This window comes from Aplysia californica, unplaced genomic scaffold (genome assembly GCF_000002075.1).
Source record: "Aplysia californica isolate F4 #8 unplaced genomic scaffold, AplCal3.0 scaffold00311, whole genome shotgun sequence".
Classification (NCBI taxonomy): domain Eukaryota; kingdom Metazoa; phylum Mollusca; class Gastropoda; order Aplysiida; family Aplysiidae; genus Aplysia; species Aplysia californica.
In genome coordinates, this window is record NW_004797581.1 from 298685 (window position 1) to 321896 (window position 23212).

The 23212-nt window shown below is 37.1% G+C and overlaps 2 protein-coding genes across 2 annotated transcripts in view; both read left to right on the top strand.

The window, feature by feature from the left end:
- Nucleotides 1-118: 118 nt before the first annotated feature.
- LOC118477947 (dynein heavy chain 1, axonemal-like) lies at nt 119-7422 on the top strand (the record flags this gene model as incomplete). The annotated part of the gene is given in 7 exon segments (XM_035970712.1): nt 119-286; nt 2182-2254; nt 3614-3702; nt 4953-4985; nt 5279-5367; nt 6107-6393; nt 6963-7422. Coding segments are annotated over 7 exon segments (1191 nt in total). The 3' UTR covers nt 7415-7422.
- Nucleotides 7423-8086: 664 nt separating this feature from the next.
- Nucleotides 8087-23212, top strand: part of LOC101852702 (dynein heavy chain 1, axonemal) — a 94278-nt gene continuing 79152 nt past the window's right edge. Inside the window, exons 1-11 of the mRNA XM_005102067.3 lie at nt 8087-8296; nt 10979-11193; nt 11848-12015; nt 13522-13652; nt 14123-14270; nt 15377-15570; nt 18424-18649; nt 19795-19914; nt 21424-21506; nt 21999-22140; nt 23024-23179. Coding sequence (XP_005102124.3) covers nt 8104-8296; nt 10979-11193; nt 11848-12015; nt 13522-13652; nt 14123-14270; nt 15377-15570; nt 18424-18649; nt 19795-19914; nt 21424-21506; nt 21999-22140; nt 23024-23179 — 1776 coding nt within the window. The 5' untranslated portion in view covers nt 8087-8103. The remainder of the gene's footprint in view (nt 8297-10978; nt 11194-11847; nt 12016-13521; nt 13653-14122; nt 14271-15376; nt 15571-18423; nt 18650-19794; nt 19915-21423; nt 21507-21998; nt 22141-23023; nt 23180-23212) is intronic.

Genomic DNA, 23212 nt, shown 5'->3' on the forward strand with positions numbered 1-23212 from the left:
GTCTAACACTAACACACACATAGCGAAACATGCACAGAGCGAACCGATTTTCAGGTCTCAATATTACTGTGTATTTTCTTCTGCATGTATTTTCTTTGTTTTGGACCTGTTGCTTCAGATGGCGTATTATGAAGGAGGGAAGCGCTCCCGATACTTTGCAGCAGACAAGAAGAGATCTGTCTTGTTGAAAAAGCTCCGAAGTAAAGACAAAATCTACCCTTCTATTCAGCGAAGAGGATACTACTCTGATCTTATCACAACTGAGGCAAATTTGGGGGAGTTTGAGGTAACTGTTGGTGATTGGTTGGTAGACATTCTGATGTGATTTGCTCCTTCTTTCCCCTCAGACATCTTATTGTCATAATCTCTCCTCCTTTTCTTTTTATGTTACTCTCAGGTAATACCCCTAACCATCAGCACTTAGACCTATGCTGACATAACTGTATTGCAAGTGCTGTAAAACTCAAACTGAAACTGAAATTAAAAGGATAACTGTTACTGTTATTCTATTCTTTCTCACTTCATTCTCCAGATAGATGATGTCTTTAAATTGTAGGAGTTCAATTAATGATCACTATTGGTTCTTAACAGAACACATACAGCCTACAGCCGAACCTGCTTTAATGGCCATCTGTATAAGACAATCACCTGTACAAATGTCTGCTTCCCATTTCCCCCCTCGTGTTATTTTATTCACATGATAATGGCAATGTGAAACGTCCACCTATCCAATGACAAAGAGTAATAATTGCATTTATATAGCGCATATCCATGCTCAAGAGCATGCTTTATGCGCTTTACAACCATTATTACCCCAGCAGACCCTCTGAGAACACTCAGAAACATTCTCGGCTTCCGCGGAAGCTTACAGTGCAAGCTGCGGATTTCACGCGCTCAAGCACTATCGAACTGACTAGATCGTTCACTGTCTATAGCCGGGTACCCATTTCCACCTGCGTGAAGTGAGGAAAATTTGTGCAAAGTGCCTTTCCCAAGGACTCAACGTCGGGCCCCTGACGGGATTCGAACCCATGACCTTACGGTTGTGAGTCCGAGAGCCTAACCACTAGGCCACCGACGCCATCTAAGACAGCTACTTTTCTCCTCAACAATGGGTGGCAGCCTGAAGCTAAAAATATAGTGAGGCGGGTTTGAAGACAACAAACCGACGGACAAAATGCGGTGTGTGACGAGGTAACTAATAAAACAAAGAGTTGACGGATGGGCCGATTATACCAAGTCCAGCTTGTAGATGTTGTCTTGAGACAGCCTAAATTAATTGTCACACGCAGCTTTCTATCCGTCACAATGGCCGATCCTAGACAGGAAATGAATCATTGCCTCAGCTGGGACAGAAAAAATTAAATCTAAAATGTTAAAAATTGCATCAAATTGCATTTTTAAGGTTAGATTTGAGCTCAGCATACCCAAAAGCCCCTGGAGTGCCATGGATTTGTGATTTTCAACATATTTGTAGGCTTTTTTTTTTTTTCCCCACTATCAGCAAGTTTAGTGAGCACATGTGTATTAAGTAGCTAATGTTGATAGGTGCGTTTGAAAATACTCTTCAAACTTTTGAGTATCATGTAGCAACTTTGTCATGACATTAAGTAATAATATTCACCACATTTGTTTCTTAATCTGTTTATAAAATGAATCAGTACTGAGCAGTGTCTACTGCGCCATTTTTTTTCGCAAATACAACAGCAGTGCCTATCGTTGTTTCCTAGACAGGGCCATTTTATCAAAAGAGGCCAATATACCAGAAGGTGACAGAATAGCGAGTGCAGTATATTAATAATTATGCTTTTGCGTCCTTCTGTTGCCCTCTATTTGCAGACACCAGGTGGGCTGAGCTAGTATATTTTCGGCCTTAGACAGTTTTATGGGCTGTTATTGTCTGCACATTTTGTGAAAGCTAAAACTTTGAGACTGAGGATTCATTGGGGTTTTTTTTTGGGGGGCGGGGGGGCGGTTGCTAAGAGCCAGTAGTTGAATTTATGCATTAGAAAAGTAATTATTGGTTACCTTAATAAAAAATAAGCAGTTTTTGTTAATTGTTGCTTCAGATTGTATACCTGGCACCAACCTAACAGACCTCTCATGTTTTCACAGTGTTTGCTTTATCATGAGTTCAGTCATACAGACTTCCTAACATATGTGTTGTTCTTTTACAACTAGGACTTGCAAGTTGGACCAAGCACTGCACAACCAACTCTATGGAACGTAAAAACAGAAAAGCATGTTCCTAGAGGTGATATTTATAGTTTTTGAGGAATAAATAGGGGAATATATGACAAACATTTAAATAACCTGTTTCTTTGTGATGATTGCGGAGGATTACCTAAGATTATAAGGGGCAATTATGACATCATTAAGAGACTGCATGGTCTTGACTTCACTTATCTTTAAAAACTGTTGTTCTCATAATCATCAGTGCTTGAAATTTTATTGCCAAGATCCCAAAATGTTTTGGCTCCTTACCCAATAAAAGTTTTTGACACTGCTGATTTTATTGAGTTGAGTTATAAGATTTTGAAAATGCTTTCAAAGCATTCAATGAAAAAATTGTGACTGGCTTTCCTCTTCTTTAAATCTGTGTGGCCTAAAACTTTCTTAGCTTTAGATACCCCTCGGGGCAGTGCCACTGACTGAATTGTCTTTAGGCCATTCCCAAGCATAGTAGAATTGTAAATGGGCTGACTCATATCACGCTTATAACTGTGCTTGATCTACAACAGGGAACTGCTGCTTTTTCTTTCCTGATCCTTACTATTGTCATTTTCCTCTACTTCTTTTGTATGTTTCTCTCTCCCTTGTGACCTGCTATTTTGGGTGCCTTGATAGTCGAAGCAGACCTTGTGCTGTTGAAGCTAGAGAGGTGAGCAGTCTAAGTCTGATTCCCTGTAAAGACTTCTCTGTTGACACCCACCCCTTGGCGGTCATATGACCCTATGCAGTTGTGAGCGCCGTAAAACCCTCTACTATGTAAAAAAAAAAAAAAATTAGCTTTAGAGTTTGCTCTACACCAGTGGTTCTTAACCATGTTAGAGATACTAAGTCCCGTAAGTGTAATACGTACATTCACTGAAACTCGCGAGGTAGTCGTGTGTCTTGACATTTGTTTAACCCCTGAGACTGAACTCACCGAACCTCTTGGTTTAGAACCACGGCTTTACACAGTGCCTAGTGGCATTCTTTTAATTAACTAAAACAGTCCTCTAAATGCTGTATGATGAAGGGTCTTCAAAATGGACGGAACCATGAAAGCAATGTTTTGGTTCACTGACCGGGGCCGCTATCTACATTTAGCAAAGTAAACTAATATTTTTTTCTTGACAGAAATTTACAACATACATAGGTAAACTTGGGCTCCCTATGCTTGTAGTGCTCTTCGGCATATATCCAGTACGCGTATACATAAATATGAATGCAGTGGCATATTTTTGTAGCAAATTTGAAGAGTGAAATATTTTGATATTTGTTTGATCCGTGATTCTGTATTTTGCCTCTGTATAGGACTCTGGCTATTTTGACTATGTTTTAATTCTAACTTTTGAACCACTGTTAAAAGTATGATAAAATTCTGTTATTCTGTTCTATCGATTAACAGCTGATGCTCTCCAGTATGCCTCTGAGGATGTTAATAAACAGTTGCAGAAACAAGTCTATGGACCAGACACTGGTGTTTTTGTCAAAAAGGTACTAAAGTTTGATCAGTGTTGTGACAAAACAAGACGATGAAATTCATATAAATGAAGTGTGCCTGAAATTCTGACAACAGTAGGCTACTTGGCAAGATGAGACAATTTTCAAAATTTCTTTCTTTTTTTTTCACCACAAAGCATGATTGATCCCTCTATAAAGGACAGTACCCTAGTAATTGATGCTTTTTTTTTGCGAATTGTGACATAGCCTGACAATGAAATTATTTTCTTAAACCAGTCTCTATCTGAAGAATCGATATCTTGCATTTTGTCTCAAAATGTTCATATTGTTGGATCAAAATATAGTTATTTATTTCTTTTGCTGGAGAATTGTAAAAATATGTCTTTTCTTATAAAAAAGGGGATGTCCCAGTTTTATAATTGATATCTGGATTTAACCATGTACCCGGTGGACTGATATATAGTAGATTGTTCAGATCATTTTCTCAATATGTACAAGTGCTAAGTTAGCGCTAGGGTCAAATTTTAAAAAATTGCGTCAAGCGTCTTCTATATGGACGCAATGTTTGACCATCTGTCATTGATGGAAAGCACACTTCACTGACAAAATAGTTCAACAGCCTAATTTTGGACTTACAAGCCATTTGACCATCCTACCCATACAAAAGCTAAAATTTATCTCTTAACATATCTGTTTTAAATCACCAAACCAATTAAAATTTTAGCGTAAGTGCTCCTTAAATTGTGTGGTTTTTATACTTGTGGAATTCATGCATTCATTTTATTTACTAATAGCCTAATATACCACTCTACTCTATCATTTGAGATTATTCATGTGAACAGTAGTTGCCGTTGGTCTCAATTATTGGAGTGAGAAGGTTTCAGTCTACTTCTAACTTAGTCACACCTCCCTCTATAACTCTTTTGTCATAAATGTGTTTAGTGAATGTCATATCATTTGTGCAAAACACTGGGGGGCTCTGAATGTAATACATTTCCTGAAAATTAAGAGATGATTGCTCGTGCCTCTTACTGTGCATATTCACTGCACCAGGAATGTTTGACCAGTTGAGAGATCTAAGGGTTGAACTAGGGATTTAAGCCCCCGGAAGATGGATTGAGTAAAAATTATGTAGTTTCTGAAGAACCCTTGTCTCTTTGGATAATGTGGCATTTTTGCAACTGGGAACTAAATGACAAAGATTGTATATGTTTGAAAGAAGAACTTTCATTTAAGAATTTTGATGAATTAAAAAAAAAAACCAATATATTTTTTTTCTGCAGCGGAAATCAGGGGAAAGTTGTGCCAGTGGAGTGGTAAGTTGACAACTTATTAACGCTTCAACAGTATTCAATCAAAACTGACAAGGTTGATACGGGACTGTTATGTTTCAAGTTGTATATATTGTACTTTCTTTGTTGACCTACAATTTGTGGTGTTATGACACTCACAGGAAGACAGAAGTGTAAGGCACGTTTGTTGTTCAGTGTTTTTTATTTTGACAGAATATTTGTATCAATACTGTCAATTATTTTGTTAAGTATACTACTGTGATCCTTTGGCACTATGTAATTTTCTCTTAATAACCTATTTGTTCTCACTTCGTCAGGACTTCCCTACCTCAGCCTTTGAGCCAAAAGTACAGCTGCCCACAAACCACAAACCTGGGGAGAGACCCAGGAAAATTGAATTAGAAAGGTACGTCAATATTTTCCTTTCTGACCATTTGATAGACCGAATAAACAGTGTGAACTTATCGTCCCCTTACTTGAGTTTCTTTGGAGGTCAAACTTGTCACAGATGGTTTGAGGGTGGGGGGGCACCTCTGCAATCAGTCTTTACGTCCACTGAAAACTGACCTTAGTCGGCTGGTTTTGGGCATCATGGCATATCATTTTGTGAATATTTTTGGTACAAATTGTAATGTCTACACTATAGGCCTTTTTTCTGGAGTGTTAGTATCTGTATGTATACCTCAATTTTACTTCTCTGAACCTTTATTAACGTAAAATTTGAAAGCATTGCTATAAAAAAATATTTATAGTGTAAAAGTAAAGCTCCGTCAGGTTGTAAATGTTGCTATGTCTTTTCTATCATGCAGCATTGGCTATTGTTGAAACTGTTTTTATATTTTTTGTTGATACCTTTTGCAGGCAACTGGTATCTATGGGCAAGTTGAACGGGACCTGAAGTCTCCGTATTATGATAATACTGTAAAAGTTACCGTGTCCAAATTAGACTTGGACTGGAATTTTTTCGTCAATTTTTTTTCTAGGCATTTTGGGGGGAAAGGGAAAATGTGTGGATTTCCCCCAGTATGATATATATGAATTAATTTTTCTTAAGTACTATCCAACAGTTTGTTTGGGCCCTTCAATCAGACTCACGATATTGGTATATCCTGTGAATGCCTTTCACCTTTACCACTCTTTTTCAGGCTGAGACGTTTATTTGCCCGTCTTGACTTGCCTTTGCTGTTGAAAGAACGAGGTGTCAAGACAGAGCTTCTCATGCCAAAACAACACAAAAATCTCAACATCATATTGATGATGGATCCAAGTGACCCAGCTCCTTTTCCACCATATTTACCCTTGCACATTTTTGACAATATAGAATTTGATTGTCGCACCCCCAAAGATTGGATGAAGCTGGGCGATATGACAATGGCAAGGCATCCAATTCCAAGCCTTTGTCTTTTGCCAGTAAAGGATGAGGATGGTGACAGTAAGTACATGGCTTGTGTCAAAGCGATTCGTTTACCATGAGCTTTTTCAATAACTGTTTACAAATGAATGTTGATGTTTACTTGGACAATTTTTTTGGAAAACTTTGAATTTGTAATTTGAGTGGTAGAGTTATGAATTTGACTGTACTTCACAGGAACCTTCTTGCATACTAATGCCCTATGTCTTTTGTCAACTTTCTGCAAAATCTATTCCTCCTATTTCATTTTTTGGAATTCTTAATTGTGTGACATGCTAGTCCTGTCCCACCATCACTTCTCCTTTCAGTTCTCTCCTCATATTGTACTTCAGCTGTGAAGTTTTCAACATGAAAAAATTGGTTTCCAATTGGGCAACTACATGTAAATAAGCTGAAAGTATAAGGGGGACAACATTTATAAAAAATGCGACTTAATTTTTCTCTCAGAACGGAATAAGCTATAATTTGATGTGAGTTTGGTAAAAGTGACGTTTTAGGTATATTTTTACCCTTCAATCATAATTAGTAAATGTTTTGATTGGGAAGTAAAAAGAACTGTGATAACTTTTTCACTTCTTTTGTATCCACAGAGGATCCTACAGACCCAAGCATTGAATATGACTGGTTTGATGCTGGCGTTCTGGACTATTGTCATAATACAAATCTGTATTTTGTGCAGAGAGTAGATGAGAACTGTCGCATCGTTAACCCAGACGGAGAAACAGTTATAAATGGGTCCATTGACCCAGTCACTGGAAAACGAATAATTCATCGTAATCAGTTTTGGATTGAAAGATGGCGAGTCATGTTCAGAGCTGAGGATCCACGAATTTTTGCTGATCGTGTAGCGTTTGCATACCAGGCTCGCCGTCGGTGCGAAGCAGAACTGCGCTACACTCTGTACATTGATTGCATGCCAATGGATGGCCTTGGAGATCTGAGTCCTGAGAACTTTGCCTCCATTGAGAGAAGAGCTCACAGCACACCAGGACTTGCAAAGTATAAGAAGTATGAAACGAGGTTTTACTTTAGTATGCAATGACTAACATTTATCTTTCTTTCTTTCTTTCTTTTCTGGCAGAGATTACAAATTGGTTTCCCTGATTTTGAAGGGAATCTAAATGTGGTTGTAAAATGGTTCCAAGAGGAATTCATATTTAAAAAAATGTTCACCACAGTCTGTTACATTATTTTCAAGCTGCTATAGTTCCCAGGGCAATGATCAAAAGATATCAAATGTCGTGACAGACCTCACATCTTGTTTTGAAGGTCTAGTTTTTATTTTCTCTGTGTGACATATTATGTCCACCTCATAGATAAGTCCATCATAAGTTAAGTGTTGTTAGGGTGTTAAACCTCTCTTATTTCACATTTTTGACATGTGTGAAAACAATTGAATTAAACATCATTTGCATATTTTATCATGAAGGTAAGTTACCTGACGGTAGGCCCTATATCTTGAATTATTGAAAATGACTTTTTAAAGCATGTTGCAATAATTATTCATTTGAATCACTCGATACTTTGAATCAATTCATGCTTAATGTCCTGCCAACAGTGAAGGAAGAAGGAAATGAAGCAATAGGCAAATAGATACTGCAATGAGTAAGGAAATAGGTATCATATTAGTATGGGAGATGCCTGAAGTCCTTCAACCTACCTCTTTTGTCTTTTTTTAAAAACTGCTAATATAACTTCAGTGTGTTTGTATTGAGTGACTGTCCATATAATATGAATACTTTCTTACAATACTTTTTAAAATTCAGGATAAAAGAAGCCACTGAAAAGGTGAAAAAAGAGATCACCTTAGACTACTGCAGGGTTATGAACAAATTTGTTCTCGACAAAGCTGTGAGTGATGACCCTGCTACCTTTGCATTTGTCACAGTTCCCATTGAGTATGAGAAACCAGCTCCAATGTACTGTGAGTAATTTTAAGCATTTTTTTTTTTCAAAGATATTATACTTTTGACAATAGCATTGCACAACAGCATTTTTAAAACAAATCCAGAAACCATAAACAAATTCCAAAACAACGAAAAACTCATCAAACCAAACCCTTCGGCCTCAGAATCCTTGAGGACCTCAAAAACTTACACTTTTCCAAACAAGACATCCAACAAATTCTTTTCCCCAACCTCCCTCCGTGACACCTCACCAAGGCAAAAGTAGATTTACAGCTGACCACACACAACAAACAAAGCACAAACACCAAAACTTTTAAAGCAGAATACAGAAAACTAATAGATAAATACCCAGGTGCGGAGCTCATCTTCACAGACGGCTCCAAAAAAGACAATGAAGTGGGCGCCGCAGCCCTCTCTTCCAACAGTACTCGCCAGAGGAGACTCCATCCTGAAGCCTCCATTTTCTCTGCGGAGGCCAGTGCCATTGACATGGCACTAGACTCCGTAGAAAATTCTCCTAACAAATCTTTCCTTATCCTTTCTGACTCTCTGTCTTGCATCACCTCACTTACAAACTACACACTCTTACATCCAAAAATAGTTAGGCTACAACAGAAAATTCATACACTCTCCGAAACAGGAAAAAACATCATGTTCGCATGGATACCTAGCCATGTGGGCATCCGAGGAAACGAGCAGGTAGACGACCTGGCGAAGAAAGCTTCATCCGTTCTGCTGGGATCAAGGACAAACACTCTCCCACAGACTGACTTTAGAAATAAAGTCAAAAAGTACACCTCCAGTCTGTGGGAGAGCCACTGGGAAAAGCAGAAAAACAATAAATGAAATAAAACCCAAACTAGAACAGCGAAATCCTTCGGACCTCTCCAGAAGAGACGAAGTCATTTTTACTCGATTGCGCATCGCACACACGGCCCTGACCCACAAATACCTCCTACAAGGAGATGAGATGCCGTTCTGTGTCGGATGCAACACATATTTTACCATTAGACACATCTTAACCGAATGTCTGGACTTTGGAGAGATCCGAAGGAGATACTATAAATGCAAGAAATTGCAAGACATTTTTTCCATCGTTGTTCCCAGCTGAATTTTGAATTGGCCTTTATGGCGAGTTGTAGAGTGAAATTGATACTATTTAAAAATTTTATGTTACTTGAAAAATTGTTTTAGATCGAAAATTTATATATATCTACACTGATTTTTAAACATTTTAACATTTTAAAGGCTGAAAGCTAACCAACCGTGCTGTGAACTTTTGCGAAAGTAAACAACTTGTGTTTCGCGCACTCATGTGACCTTAGCAGTTGCGAGCGCCGTAAAACCCTATACTACTACTACTACTACTACATAGCATTGCGGCAATACCGAAGTCTTATTTCCATAGTAGACCCGCTGTTTTTCCTTGTGGCTTGTATTTACCTCCTCATCACAAGGCGACAGACAATGTCCCTCATGTTTGACAAACATTTGGTCAACTGAGCAACATTTCCTGCTGCCAAGATGGGGCTTCGATCTTTGGAATGTCCCGTAATTTAAACTTATTAAAAGGTATTTGTCTCACGACGTGGTGGAATCAGGCGCTCATCAATTTTTGGGCAAATAGGGTTATTGATATCATCTTAACTCATTCGCTACGCCGAGCCGTGGGGGGCGGCGCGGCTAAAGTGTCGCGTTAAAGCCTGATCATTAACCTTTCTTTTGGTGAAAAAAATATTCATGAATAGAAGTCGAGATATTTGCGATTAAAGTAGGTCAGGGTCGCCTGGTTTATGAGGTAAAATTAGCGAGAAAATGGCTGCCAAAGTTTGGTAACTTCCATAGCCTGAGAGTCTTTTGAAATGAAAATTTACTTTTTTTGTGCCTTTAATCAATGTTTTTCAATAAAATCCACACAGAAATGTGTTTTTGAATGGACATAAATGTGTTGAGCCAAAAAAAGAAAATTGCCCATCTGCCCCCCAAAATGCCGATTTCTTTGATTTCATTATTTTGACGAGTGCCTGATTTCACCCCGATGCCTCACATTTTGATTATGTTGAATCTCAAAGAAAGCGTTCTTTGATTGTTGTCTTTGATTATTCAGACTTAAAGAGGGTAAAAGATTTGTTGTTGGTGTCCGAATTTTAAAGTGTATTCGCCAAATTTGGTCAAGCACCTGCTTTGAATTTAAAAAATGTAATTTCTTTCTTGTTATCTCCCAGAACTGCTGAAACTTGTTGTAGAATGTTCTTTTTATGTATTATAGTATCAACAATTATAATTAGGGTTGTTAATAACATAATTTTTTTTTTTTAAATTCTTGACCTAATTTGGCGGATATGCACTTAGAGTCACACATCGATGATACACAAATTCCCTTTTCACTTAATTGGAAAGATTGTCCATGTGGCCCAGAGCCAGAGACGATGGGTTTTTGGACAGAGTTTTCTTTATCAGTTGTTAGTTTCTTTGTTTGTTTGTTTGATCTTTGATGACATGTACTTGTTCACAATGCCATGGCCTGCTTGATCAACTGCATCAGGCCACAGACCTTTGACTAGTCTTCCAATGTACAGCCTCTTTCCCGTTCCCCATTCGAAAGCACATTACACATAATTTGACTGTTGCACAATAAGCTGCAGAAAATATAGAGTGATTTTTTTTTCTTCCACATTTGTTCTTTGATTCTTTTGCAGCAAAGTGTCCAGATGTTCCAGCATATCCCTACCAAAGTCAGAGTGACAGTTTTTCGTACTCGTCAATCTACACGATGGCAGAAAGCATTGAGGCAATGGTCCTTGTGAGGACTGAATGCAACAATGTGGCCAACATGAGTTTGTTAAACTTCAAAGTCACCAAACTTTTTAAAATTCAAGACTTCGGATACTTGCAAACTCAGGCAACAGTGGTGGTAAGGGTAGTCTGTTAAAACATGTTTCTGTGCTTTTTTCTTCTTTTTTTCCCCTCCTTTTTTAGAAAAAAATTTGGAACTATCTCACTCTCGATTGCCCATTCAGTTACAATATTTTATGATGATTGTTCATTTTTAATGAGCAAATCTTTTCACAGTATGTATGCTGTGTTGCCAATATTGTTCAAATGAAATTGATTTCCCTCCAATGTTTTTAGGTCATATGATCATTACACACAAAATAAAGTCGAGGAAAACAACTCTGAGATTTTATGTTCAATGTATAGGAAACCTTTCTTTGGGCATCCGTATTTCTGCTCCTTGAAATTTTGACAGGGTACTTATTTTACAATTTTGCCACTTAGGGTTATATGTCTTTGCAAAACCTAAATTGTAGGTTAAAAGTTGTTATTAAATTATATGTGGAGACTTTTTTTGTGTGATTATTGTCTTTAACTTTGATTTTTTTATGAGTCATTTTTAAGAATTTGCTTCTGTAAGTCTGATAACTTTATGAAAGTCAATAATTATATGCATGTTTTACAGAGAATGTAAATTATACACTACTGTATGAGGTGCAATAATTATTAGACTTGATGAGACATATAGATGTTTGTTTGGAAATGCAACTGCTGCCTTATTCTTTTTCTGCAGACAGGCAATTATCTGAAAGAGAACTGGTTGAATAAATTGAAGAGTGCCATACGCAAGTCCTTCATATCTGTCAGGAAAGGCTGGTTCAACATTTATGAAGATAACTGGGCCCTTTACCAGATATCAAAGCTCAAAAAGTTCATTGAAACAGTCAAGTTCATGATGCAGGTAATGTCCGATAGCCGTTATTTATTATTTTAATCATGTCATTATTATTACTCCTACGACGATGATAATGTTGATGATGATATAATTTTAAGTAATATTTTTTTTTTGGTATTGGGAACTAGAGATTAAAAAAAAAAATCCTACCAATAAGAAAATTTTTTAATTCTTGGAAAGTGAATCTTTAGGGTTTTACCTTGTCTTTTTTTACACTCACCTTCAAGGTATAGATTATACCATATGCAGTTATTGATGCAATTTACTGTCCATTGTGAATTTAATTAAAGTTGGACCCTTTTGATAACTGCTCTCCCAGTATTGTTTACCTGGAACAATGTTTGTACTTCTTTATGCGACTGAATTTTGTGACTTGTCACTTCCCTCCGCTCTTCGTGGATCAGTATTGGTATAGGCTCTTTGTTGCTGAAAAGAAACATGTAAATTAGATTTCTATGAGCCTCTAGGCCTACCATCTGCAGGAATAAGGTATCCCACTCGGAGCCAGCATTGGTCCTTACAGAGAGAGCCAAAGCTGCCAGCCTCATCAATGTTCAAAGTTGTATCAATGGGGGTGTAAAATATGTATCAAGTTTTTTTTTTGGTACTTATCTCTCCTCCTTTGAGAAATAGTAAAAATGATTCACTTGCGTCAAAAGTATTTTCTTGCAGATAGTAGGTACCAATAACTATAATTCTTTGATTGTGCCAAAATAACATCCAATTAAAAAGCTTGAAATAAATGATTTTTTCAACTGCAGTAGTCAGCATGCTTCTTTTATCGTTTCTGTTGTGCTTTATTTCTCTCATTAAATTATTTTTCTTCCAATAGAACATTTATCAAGTTCCCTGAAAGACAAATGAATTCGTCATACAGTTATCATTTTGAGCTTGTCTAATTTATATTACTTTGTGCGTTACTTAAATTCTGACCCCATTATCTGCTTCTCTTAATAGAAAAGCTGTCTCAAAACGTCGAAAGAAAGCTTTGCTGATAAATAAGAAGGAAATGTGCTCTTCATATGAATTCTTTAATAAGCTGCCATTTGTCACTGTATGTTTAAAAAAGAATATTTTTTTTTTTAAGTCTCCAGAAGATTTGAGGGGGACTATGGCTTTTATTTCTGTCTGACTTCTAGACTTGAACTTTGTTCCTTATGGCTTGGTGTTTTTTGTTTACAGTGTTTATGGGACTCTGATGTAGTTTGCTCCTGCTTTTTCTTTTCGCTGTGACAGCTTTTAAAAATTTTTTCCCTGTGAAACGTGTGACTAGTATCGTACTGTCTCATAAACAGCAACTTGTCTTCTTTCCACCCCGATGAGGTATGAGTCACGAAAGCCAGTATTTAGTGTGCTATGAAAATGATAGCTACTAGACCGCTCTTTCACTTTTTAAAAAGAGTTATGAAAATCCAAATCTTTTTCTTGTTAAACGTTGATATTATTTTGCCAACTTTCTGTAAACTATAGCGTGTCTCATTTTGTTTTGTTTTTTTCTCATGATGTTTCCAGGATACCTTGCGTTTTCTTGTGGTGGACTCATTGACCAACTTTGTGCAGATGATTGTCGACACATGCTACACCACTATGAATGTCAGGCCTACTTTCAAATGGCCAAAGAGCTTCATTCAAAGCCCTTTCTTGTAAGGGTCATAGTAACTTTTATATGTACGAGTACATTCTAAAGCCAGTTATCTATTTAAATTTCTCATCATAGGAATATGGTATTAGTCCCCAATTAGAATATGTTTGTAATGTGGATGAACACTATTGTTTCAGAGAATTATTATGTGTGAGTCTATTGAAATAAGGATACTGTCTCATGTTGCCAACTATGAATAATTGTTTTGTATCTGACTGTAAGAAATTTTAATTGTGGATGTTGTTGTCATTCTACAAAAACTTCATTAGCGGACACCCTTTAAGCTAGCTCGCCACAGCATCCCCCTTACAATACCTGTCAATGATACCCCTACTTTAAAAACATTTGTGTTCAAAAACTTTCTGCATTAGTTTATTCAAAAGCATAACAACGACTCTGAATGTGTATCTTATGAATATATGTAATAGTTTGAATGTTATTCTTATTATTTTTCAATATCCATTCTGCCAGGCCCAGAAAAAATCCAATATTCCAGCTTGACCTGCTCCTTGATGACACATCTCACTACAGTGCAGATCCAGAGATTTTCAGCGAAACACTTTTGACCTTGTTCAACAATGCCATCAATGCCTCATGGAATATTCCACAGCTAGAAAAGGTTAGAACATTTTATGAGTGCTCTTTGTGTTGTTTTTTTTGTTGTTTTGCTTTCTTGTGGCTCTTTTTTTGTGATTCCATACTATTGTTGTCTTTGATTAGTATAGTTAGAATTATATTATTGGCGGGTGCTCTGGTGTGGTTTGCTCCTTCTTTCCTATCAAACATCTATCGTCCTTATCTCTCCTTCTTCTTTTTTATGTTTGTTACTCTCTTGTAACACCTCTAATCTTCTGGTGCTCATATGACCATATACAGTTGTGAGCGCCGTAAAACCTCTACTAAAACATAAAACAAAAGAATTATTATTGTCAGTGAGCTTTAAAAGGGTGGTTGGAGGGCACCACTGGAGGTACTACTTTTTTTGCTCTCTGTTTTTTTTCTTCGTCTGTCTTTCTTTTTTCCCTGTGCTAAATGACCACTATCATTTCGATGTGCTGCTTTGTACTCAAACAAACAGACAGACAAACAATGAGCTTTAACGCCCTAACTGTATTGCAATTTATTTAGAATTTGAAGGGATTACAAGTGAGATACAACATTTAAATATTATGTAAATGTAATACTTTGCTTTGATCTCTGCTGCAATTTTGCTGAAAAGAAAGAAAAAAAAGGAAAGAAAAGAAAAGGTTTATAAGTTTGTTTTTTCCCAGAAGCTGGACCTAAGTGTGTAAGCTGACACATTTCCATCTATGCCTAGGAAGCCTGAAATAATTAGTTTTGACTTGCTGGATCTGAACAACCCTTTTAAACATTTAGTTTCTACAACTGTGATGTGTTCTAAAAAGAAAAGGGTCATATGTGTACCTTCCCCTATATACAGTTTGCTTTTAATATCAACCGGGCCGAATCTATTCTTTCTTCTGGTGCATGTATAAATTTTATTCCACTGAATGAGTTCATAAACTGCATCCTTTCCTGCTCAAATGTTTACAAATTGATGTAAATTCTGTCTTTGATGAGGCAGTTACAGGTAGTGATATTGAATGCTGGAGAGGTGTTTGGTAGGGAAAGAGGTGCACCAAGGTAGACTGCATGTGGAAAAGGGCAAATCTCTTTGTTTCAAGTTTGATATCGAGAGGGTCATTCTTCTTTTCTTAATTACAGTCCATCATGCAAGACATCTTCTGGTCGGAGACACCTCTATTGGAAGCGATTCACCAAAATGAGACACAAATGCGGGAACTGAGGGACACCTTGCAACATGCCATTGAATCTTCCTTCATCCCCCTGAAGGCCTATGCACTCAAGTTTGAGATATTCCTGGACCTCGTCAACCTTGAAATCAGGGATTTCATTGCGTAGGCATTTCTTGTATTTCTTTTTCTTTTTTTCTTTTTTAGAGAATATGAAATTGTTAAAACTGAAGTTTTGTTTCAAATAAATTTGCATTTTGTGTGGATATCATGAGTGCAAGTTAAAGGTTTAAAGGTTTTTCTACTTGGAGTAACTATATAGGGAGAGGCCCTAACGTTGCGTCGCCCGCTCAACAGTTCCAACCAAGTTGAAGCAGAAAGGGCGGAGCTTATCGGGGCTGCCGCCATCTTTGTAAGTTCAAAACAATGCAGCGTACGCTGCGTAATCTCCTTTCAAAACAAGCTGCTCGGACTCCATTGTCTCTCAAAATTTCTTTGTCAATGTTAATTACAGCATTATAAGCACTCATGTACAGTTGTAATAAGGATGTTAACAAATCTTACTTGCATCAAATTACCAGCTCATTTAGTCGAATATTTACAGTAATACGTGTACTATGTATACACATTGTGATGGTAAGATATTCTGTTTTACATGTTTTAGAGACGAAATTGGGATAATAAGGATCAAAACAAAATTATAAACGGGATGATAACATTTGCTGAGTTTTTGGTAGTAAAACTTCATTATTTTTACAAAAACGAAGACTTCTTGATAGTAACAATATAATAAGGACAGTAAGAAATCTTACTTGCATCAAATTACCAGCTCACTCAGTCGAACATTTGGTAATACATGTACTATGTATACACATTGTGACGGTAAGATAATTTTTTTTACTTGTTTTAGAGAAGAAATTGGGATAATAAGGATCAAAACAAAAATATAAACGGGATAACAAAATTTGCAGACTTTTCGGTCATAGAACTTCATCAGTGCAAAATGATGTCATCACTGACATTATTTTTACAAAAACGTAGTCTTCTTGACTTAAACTTACAACAGAATATATTTCTAACAAAATTGAAAATGATTACACAAAAGATGGTAGTGAGGGTGTGATGGGATGGGCGAAGAATGAGGAAGGAGAGGGCAAGGCAGATAAGAGTGAAGTATGATGGAGGAAATTACCCCCTCCCCCCCCCACACACACACACAAAAAAAACCCCCCACAAGAATAAAACAGCCCCCCCCCCCCAAATAAAGCGAGGAGGGAGGGGCACCTTTAAAACACCAAGACACTTTATCGAAATTTTACAAAATACTGTTAAGTGTATTGAAAAATTAATAGAGAATTTGAAATGATAGGCTTATAATAATAAGATTTTCAAAACAGATTGCACTAATTTATGACATTTCACTCTTGACAATGTCACACCCCATGCACAGACAGACGACACATGGCATCAAAAATGTTATTCACACACCAAACACACTTCAATGACATTCTTTGAAGGCACTGTCGAACCTCCGACGAGACTTCAAAAAACAGCAAGGAAGTTACTTTTGACACATTGGAGTCAACAAAGGCACCGATGCAGGTTTCACATTTTCAAATGCTTTGTCAACCTTAACAACACAAAACCAGCAATGTAAGCAACATGCAGAGCAAATTGACAAGTATGCTAGAGTAGATCTAGGCTCATACGTGCAGTTATCATCATGGCAAACTGAATTTTCTGAAATCTTTTTTCTTTCTGTTTTTACTGTGAGATGCATTTACGGCTAAATCAGACGGCACTTCGTCATCAAGTTCAGTGCCATTGCTAGAGACTGATATTTTTTAAAACATTTGGTAGGAAATTTTGAATTTTGCCTGGGTGGCGACCGAAGCCTACTCTTATCGATTTTAGACCACCAAGGGACCTTTAATTTGCGCAATTTGCATACGCGACCTCCGAGATTTTTTCGCCCTTGTCCGAGAAGGCTAGGGGTAGATCTGAAAGACAGAGGTAAGAAGGAGCCAAGGAGTAGCAGTAGAAAGGCTGCAGAAAGAGTCCGGGGCCCTGAGGAGGTAGGGGCAGAAAGTGGAGGTGAAAGCAGACGAAAGAGAAAGTAGAATTTTAGAGAACAAAATGTTTCCGTCACTACTCGGATTCGAACCCAGGACCTTTGAATGAGAGGCCCACCGGACCCGAACGCTACGCAAACTGCCATTCGGTTGACACTAAGTTTACAACTGAGAGAACTGAGCTGATCTCACAAACATGGCCGACCGTCGTCTGCAGCGGCTTCACGTTATGCGACTCGCGGCCTCTCCTATTAATAGTTCCTCCAAGGTTTTTCTAAGTGCTGAATTTTTTATTTTTAAAATTAACATGAATGAATTCAATACTTTATTAAAAATGTTTGATTAAATGAAAATGCCAGTATTTACTGTGACTTGTTTGAAATGAAATGTAATTTTCTGTCTAGCAGAGTGATTTGTTAGTCAGTCTCTTTGGCTTGGCTATTTATTCATGCTTAAATGAGTTTGTAGTCTCTGTTATGGACAGCATAACATCTTAGCTGTACTTTAGTAAATAGTTGTTTTTTTAAATATCACCATCAACTTTGTGTTGTATCTTGTTCTTCACAATATCTGTGTTTGTCCTGTATGCCCATCTACATTTGTTTATGTCTCTATCTAGGCTTTTGTTTTTTTCATCTGTTGCTTCTTTATGTGTCTCATCACACAGGAAAAACAAGACAGCTGTATCAGTGCCAGTAGAGAAATTGTTTTCATAATGCTTTCCTGACACAAAAAGGCAAAGATATTTCTGAGCTAAAGCTATTATGCCTTGCTCAAGGGAAAAACCACAGTAGCGACTTTCCAAAATGCAGCTATATCCCTCCCCTATTGAAAACCTATTGTCATTCACTTGTGTTCACTAACTACCTGACCACTGGGCCTTTAGTAATGGTGATGGTCAAATATACTTCCATGGTTTTAAAGGTAAGTTTCTCATATTGTTCAGTGAGTACGAAGCTGAGAACCACACGGCACAGCAGATGGCAGAGACAGCACAGCAACATTTGGACAAAGCAGATTGGATACTGGAAATATTGCCCTACAACATCTTGATCGGGCCTTTCAACATCCTTGTAGATGGGGTCAGGGATCAGCTGATAGCTAAACATAGAGATCTGGCCATGTCAGTGTTAGCTCTTCTTGCAAGAATTCTTCGAAGGAAGGCCGACGAAGTAAGTAATATGTTTTCGATTCTGTTTTTTGCTTTTGCTGCTTTGGTTGTTGGTATAGTGTTGATATTGAGCCAGCTTTGAAACTTTGGTAGCAATATTTCAATAAATTTAATGGGATTCGAAACAATATGATCAAGAACTGGGGGGGGGTGATTTGTTTTGTAGTGGCAGCATCTTTCAAAATATTGATTTGCATAGTCTCTTCTTGGTAATAACAAGACTTAATGGCTTCCATTGACTGAAAATGTTTTAATCTCCACTTTATGTTGTTCTTATAGTATGTCTAGACTTTATGATGATGAAGTTTTGAAAAGATCTGGAGTTGAGAGCATTTTTTAGCTTTTCTATGTTTTTGTGGCTCTCAAGAGGGAACTATACTATCCTGTACTTTGCTGTTGACCTTAACACCTTCACTTCAATTTGCCATATTAATGTTTTTTTGAGTTATAGTATAAAAAAGTCACTGTGACTCTCACAATATTTATTTTTATGAATGTCTGTCTGACTGTTCATCTTTCTGTCTTTTCTCCATATTAGGCAATCTTTTCTCTATAATAATATCTAATATTGGATGAAACGAACAATTAAATGTCCTAAGAGGTAAGAATGGTCAATTTTTATAGGGGTTTGTTATAATCCTTTGTGATGACACTCTTACAATGTGTTGTCGAAATTTGTTGTTGTACACATTTTTGGCCTGTGCAAACACAATTATGATCATATAAGAGGTATGCTGCTTTGATCCTGCCCGTTCAGTGCCAAACTTGGACCGTATGGGGTACATCTCAGTAGAAAAGAAAAAGATACACGTAAAAATATCTACCACACTTAAGAATTAATCTCATCTATGTCTTTTTTCGGCCAGCCTTTAAACTACATATGCTGATAAGGACAATTTGTGAGGCTGAAGGGATGAAAGTATCATTTTATACTGTGGAAAGTTCAAGGCTTGTGCAGTTATTAGTTTGTTGCTTTTCTTCTAGCTGAAGCATTTTTCAATGTACTTTATGGACTTCTGCATGCAAAATACATTTGAGTCTTTTCAGTACAGTACATTATATTTGCTGTTTCACTCTTTATGTAAATTAAATGCACATGGCCAAGCATAACCACCATCTGTGATTCGGATTACATATGTTTTGTAGATGTCTGGAGATTTCAAAGGAATGGTCAACAGAATTACTGACATACCCAACTGCATTGAAGAACTGTTTGCCCTCAGAGACTGGATTAATGAAGTTCCGCAGAAATTGGATGTAGCGAGGGTGAGAATATTTTGCTGCTGCGCCTTTTTTTCCCCATTGGCATGACAGGATTTCTTTTTTAACTGTGCCTTTTACATTTTTCATTAATATAGATCAGATTGTCTTGATGGATATTTGTTTACCAATATATGAGTGCGTTGGTGTGATGAAAAGAGATTACTCTGTGTATTAATAAGAGTAGGCCTACAGTGTGTTTATGAACATTTACAGGTGGAGAGATTGCAAGAAAACATTTTAAAAAGATGTTCAATTTACGTGTCAAGTCACTGTTGCTTAAATATTTATTTCCGAGGGGGGTAAGAAATCTAAAAATGATGTATACATCTTCAAGTTGGTCATTAAATCAAAACAAAGGAACCTATCTTGATAGTTCTTTATCTAAATGTATGAAATCCCGATAAAAGAAACCTGTTGTCTCTTTTTATCCTGGCCGTACCCCCGCGGACTCTGTACCTGTCCTGGGGCTGCTGCGCCGTGTGAGTTGGAATTCAGGGTGTATATTTCAAAGTGCTCTATTTCTTATGTTTACTCTTAGGTTTTAAGGAAATTGGCAGTTATGTTAGAAATTGTATGTAGTTTTTGTAAATGTTTGTGGATAGGAATTACACAAATTGCAGAATGTAGATTTTGAGGTGTATTCCACCCTCCAACTTGACCCTGATTGCCGCACACACGACGTCCCATTGGATTTTATAGATCTAGCCCTACCCATCAATACAGCATGAATTCCAGTACTGATCCCTTCACCATGATCTGAATCGCTATTAGATGAGTCTAAGTCCTGTTTGTTATCATCCACAACGGAATTTATGGCACTTAATACAGAGTCACTTTCATCAAATTAGTCTTTTTCCCCCTCACAACCCAGGGCTACTTCAAAAAGTAATTTGTCGTGAACGAGAGTTTTCTAGACATCTTTCGAGTTTCTACACCCATCAAAAACAAAGAAACCATTGTTCATTGGAAAATTTAAATATTCAGACAGAGCTAGCATTGCCGTATTTGCGTATTTTGGTAATTACAAGCAGAACTGGCTTCTTTGACATGACCGTATAGCTGTTCCGAGTATGCTCGTAGCCGGGACTGGTCCTCGTTATGAGTATACTCATAGCCCAGATAAAAAGAGTTGAATCCACCTTTGCCGAAAAGTAATTAAACGTCAAAGTTTCCGTAGAGGAATGAGCCCAGGCATCTGGCAGCAGTTCATCAGTACATTGGTTTTGACCGCAAGCAGCTTGCAAGAGATGAGGAGTTGAAATAATTACCAAGGGATTCATTTTCCATACTGGGTACAATATATCATTGATATTTGTATGCTGTGTCGCATTGACTAATTGTAGATATAGGCCGATATGATACATACATCAGACATGAACAAGTAGTCTGCTGTAAAAAAGAAATTGCAAATGTCTACTTGGATCTGAGTTGATTTTTAAAAAGTTTAATAAAAGTTGACTATTTTGTTTCAACTGAAACTTTTCTTACATACGCCTCTCTATGCTTTTTCAGGAAGAAATGGCCATTGTTCTGCAAAACTATGAAGTCCTTGATGCATTCAATTACAATCTGGCTGATGAGGATTTTACTGCCAAGTAAGTTTCTTGCAATATCAATCTCAAATATAGGCAATGAATCGCATACTCTCTTTGTATATGGTAGTCTGTTTATTGTAAGTTTACCGGCTTGGATTTGAGGTGGGGGAGGGCATTTGTGTATTATTATTGTCTTTTACAGAGCTGTTGTTCAGTCTAAATAACCCTTTTCATGTTGATGTGTTTCTCTTTATTTAACTTTTTGTCTGTGGGGCCTTATATTGGTATGAAATCTAAAATGGACATATGTGTCACTAATAAACAGGTCATTAGATTTGTAAAAAGTGAACTTTTTTTCTATAGTTCTTCCTTATATGAAAAATGAATGGTCTTCAATTTGATGTCGAAGTTGTCGTAAAGGAATGCGACCAAGCCGCTGCCAGTGGCTCACTAGCACAGAGGTTGGGAGATAAAGAGTTAATCTAGATCACTTATACATCCTGTCAAAGTGTATTTGTGAAGGATCACTTCTAATGGTCTGTTTCTATGCAGGATAACCATGATTGGATGGCCACTGAAGATTGAGGAGATGTGTGAGAAAAAGCTAGAGGATCTTGTAGAGGATGAAGATCGCTATTTCAAACAGCTGGACTCTGATTCCATACAGTTGGCAGAGCGGTTAGAGAACAACCAGGTGAGTAGTTGTCAAAATGTACCTCTTTTGTGCTCATCGTGAGCTCTGGCTCATGGATCAACTTATTTCAGGCTTCACAGTTGTGCCAGACCGGTATGAGGCTGGTTGGAGGTGGTGTTGGAAGAGGCCAGTTAACTAACTTGTCTTGTCCGTTAAAATACGTGTTATAATCTAATGTCAAAATGAAGACAAAAGATTTAAGTACAAAATTATAGTGTCATAAACAAAAGATGCACAGAATGAGTCTCCATTGATTTGCACAATCATGACAACAGATATCAATGATATCATGTAGATTGGCATGGAAGGAGTTAGAATATTCAGTATCTTATTCTTGTAAATTAAATGGGTTCTTGCCTGTCCCGGTAGTTACAGATTTTGGACTTGTTCTACTACCATACTGATAAAGGTGTTAAAACTACCAGATTTACAGCATAAAATTCGAGTTACTCATTGAAAATTCTCCCCAATTGGAAATTGAACTCGGGTCTCGTGCATGTGATGGTGATCGCACCTTACCTGTACACCACAAACTACAGTTCTGTACAACCTGCAGTGCTTGAACTTTTGCTGAAAGAAAAATCTGATTACTAATTTAGTTTGATGAGAAAGAGTTTTAAATGAGAAGGTGTAATGAGAAGATAGAAAAAATAAATGCTGATCGCCATTCCTTAACTTTAACTAGTTCAGATGGTACAATATGCTGTATCTCAATACAGTTTGGAAATGTTTTTTCCAAGATTTGTGACTCTATGGATTTCATGTTTCTAGTTTTAATTAGAGAAAAAAAGTTAAAAAGTGAGATAACTAATGTGATTCACTTGCAGTAATTTAAAGGTACAATCAGTTAAAGTAATTTTTAAAAAATGCGTTTCCCCCTTAGATTCAAATTGCTGCAATGGCAGAACACAGTGATATGGAAAAGGCTCCTGAATATGCCAATGAAATGAGGAGAATGTACAAGAACCTGAGAGAGTGTCAGGACCTGGCTCAACTCTACAACAGCCGAGAGAGACTGTTCAAGCTAAAGCCTACCAATGTAAATTTATTGTTCAATATGACTTTTTAAAGA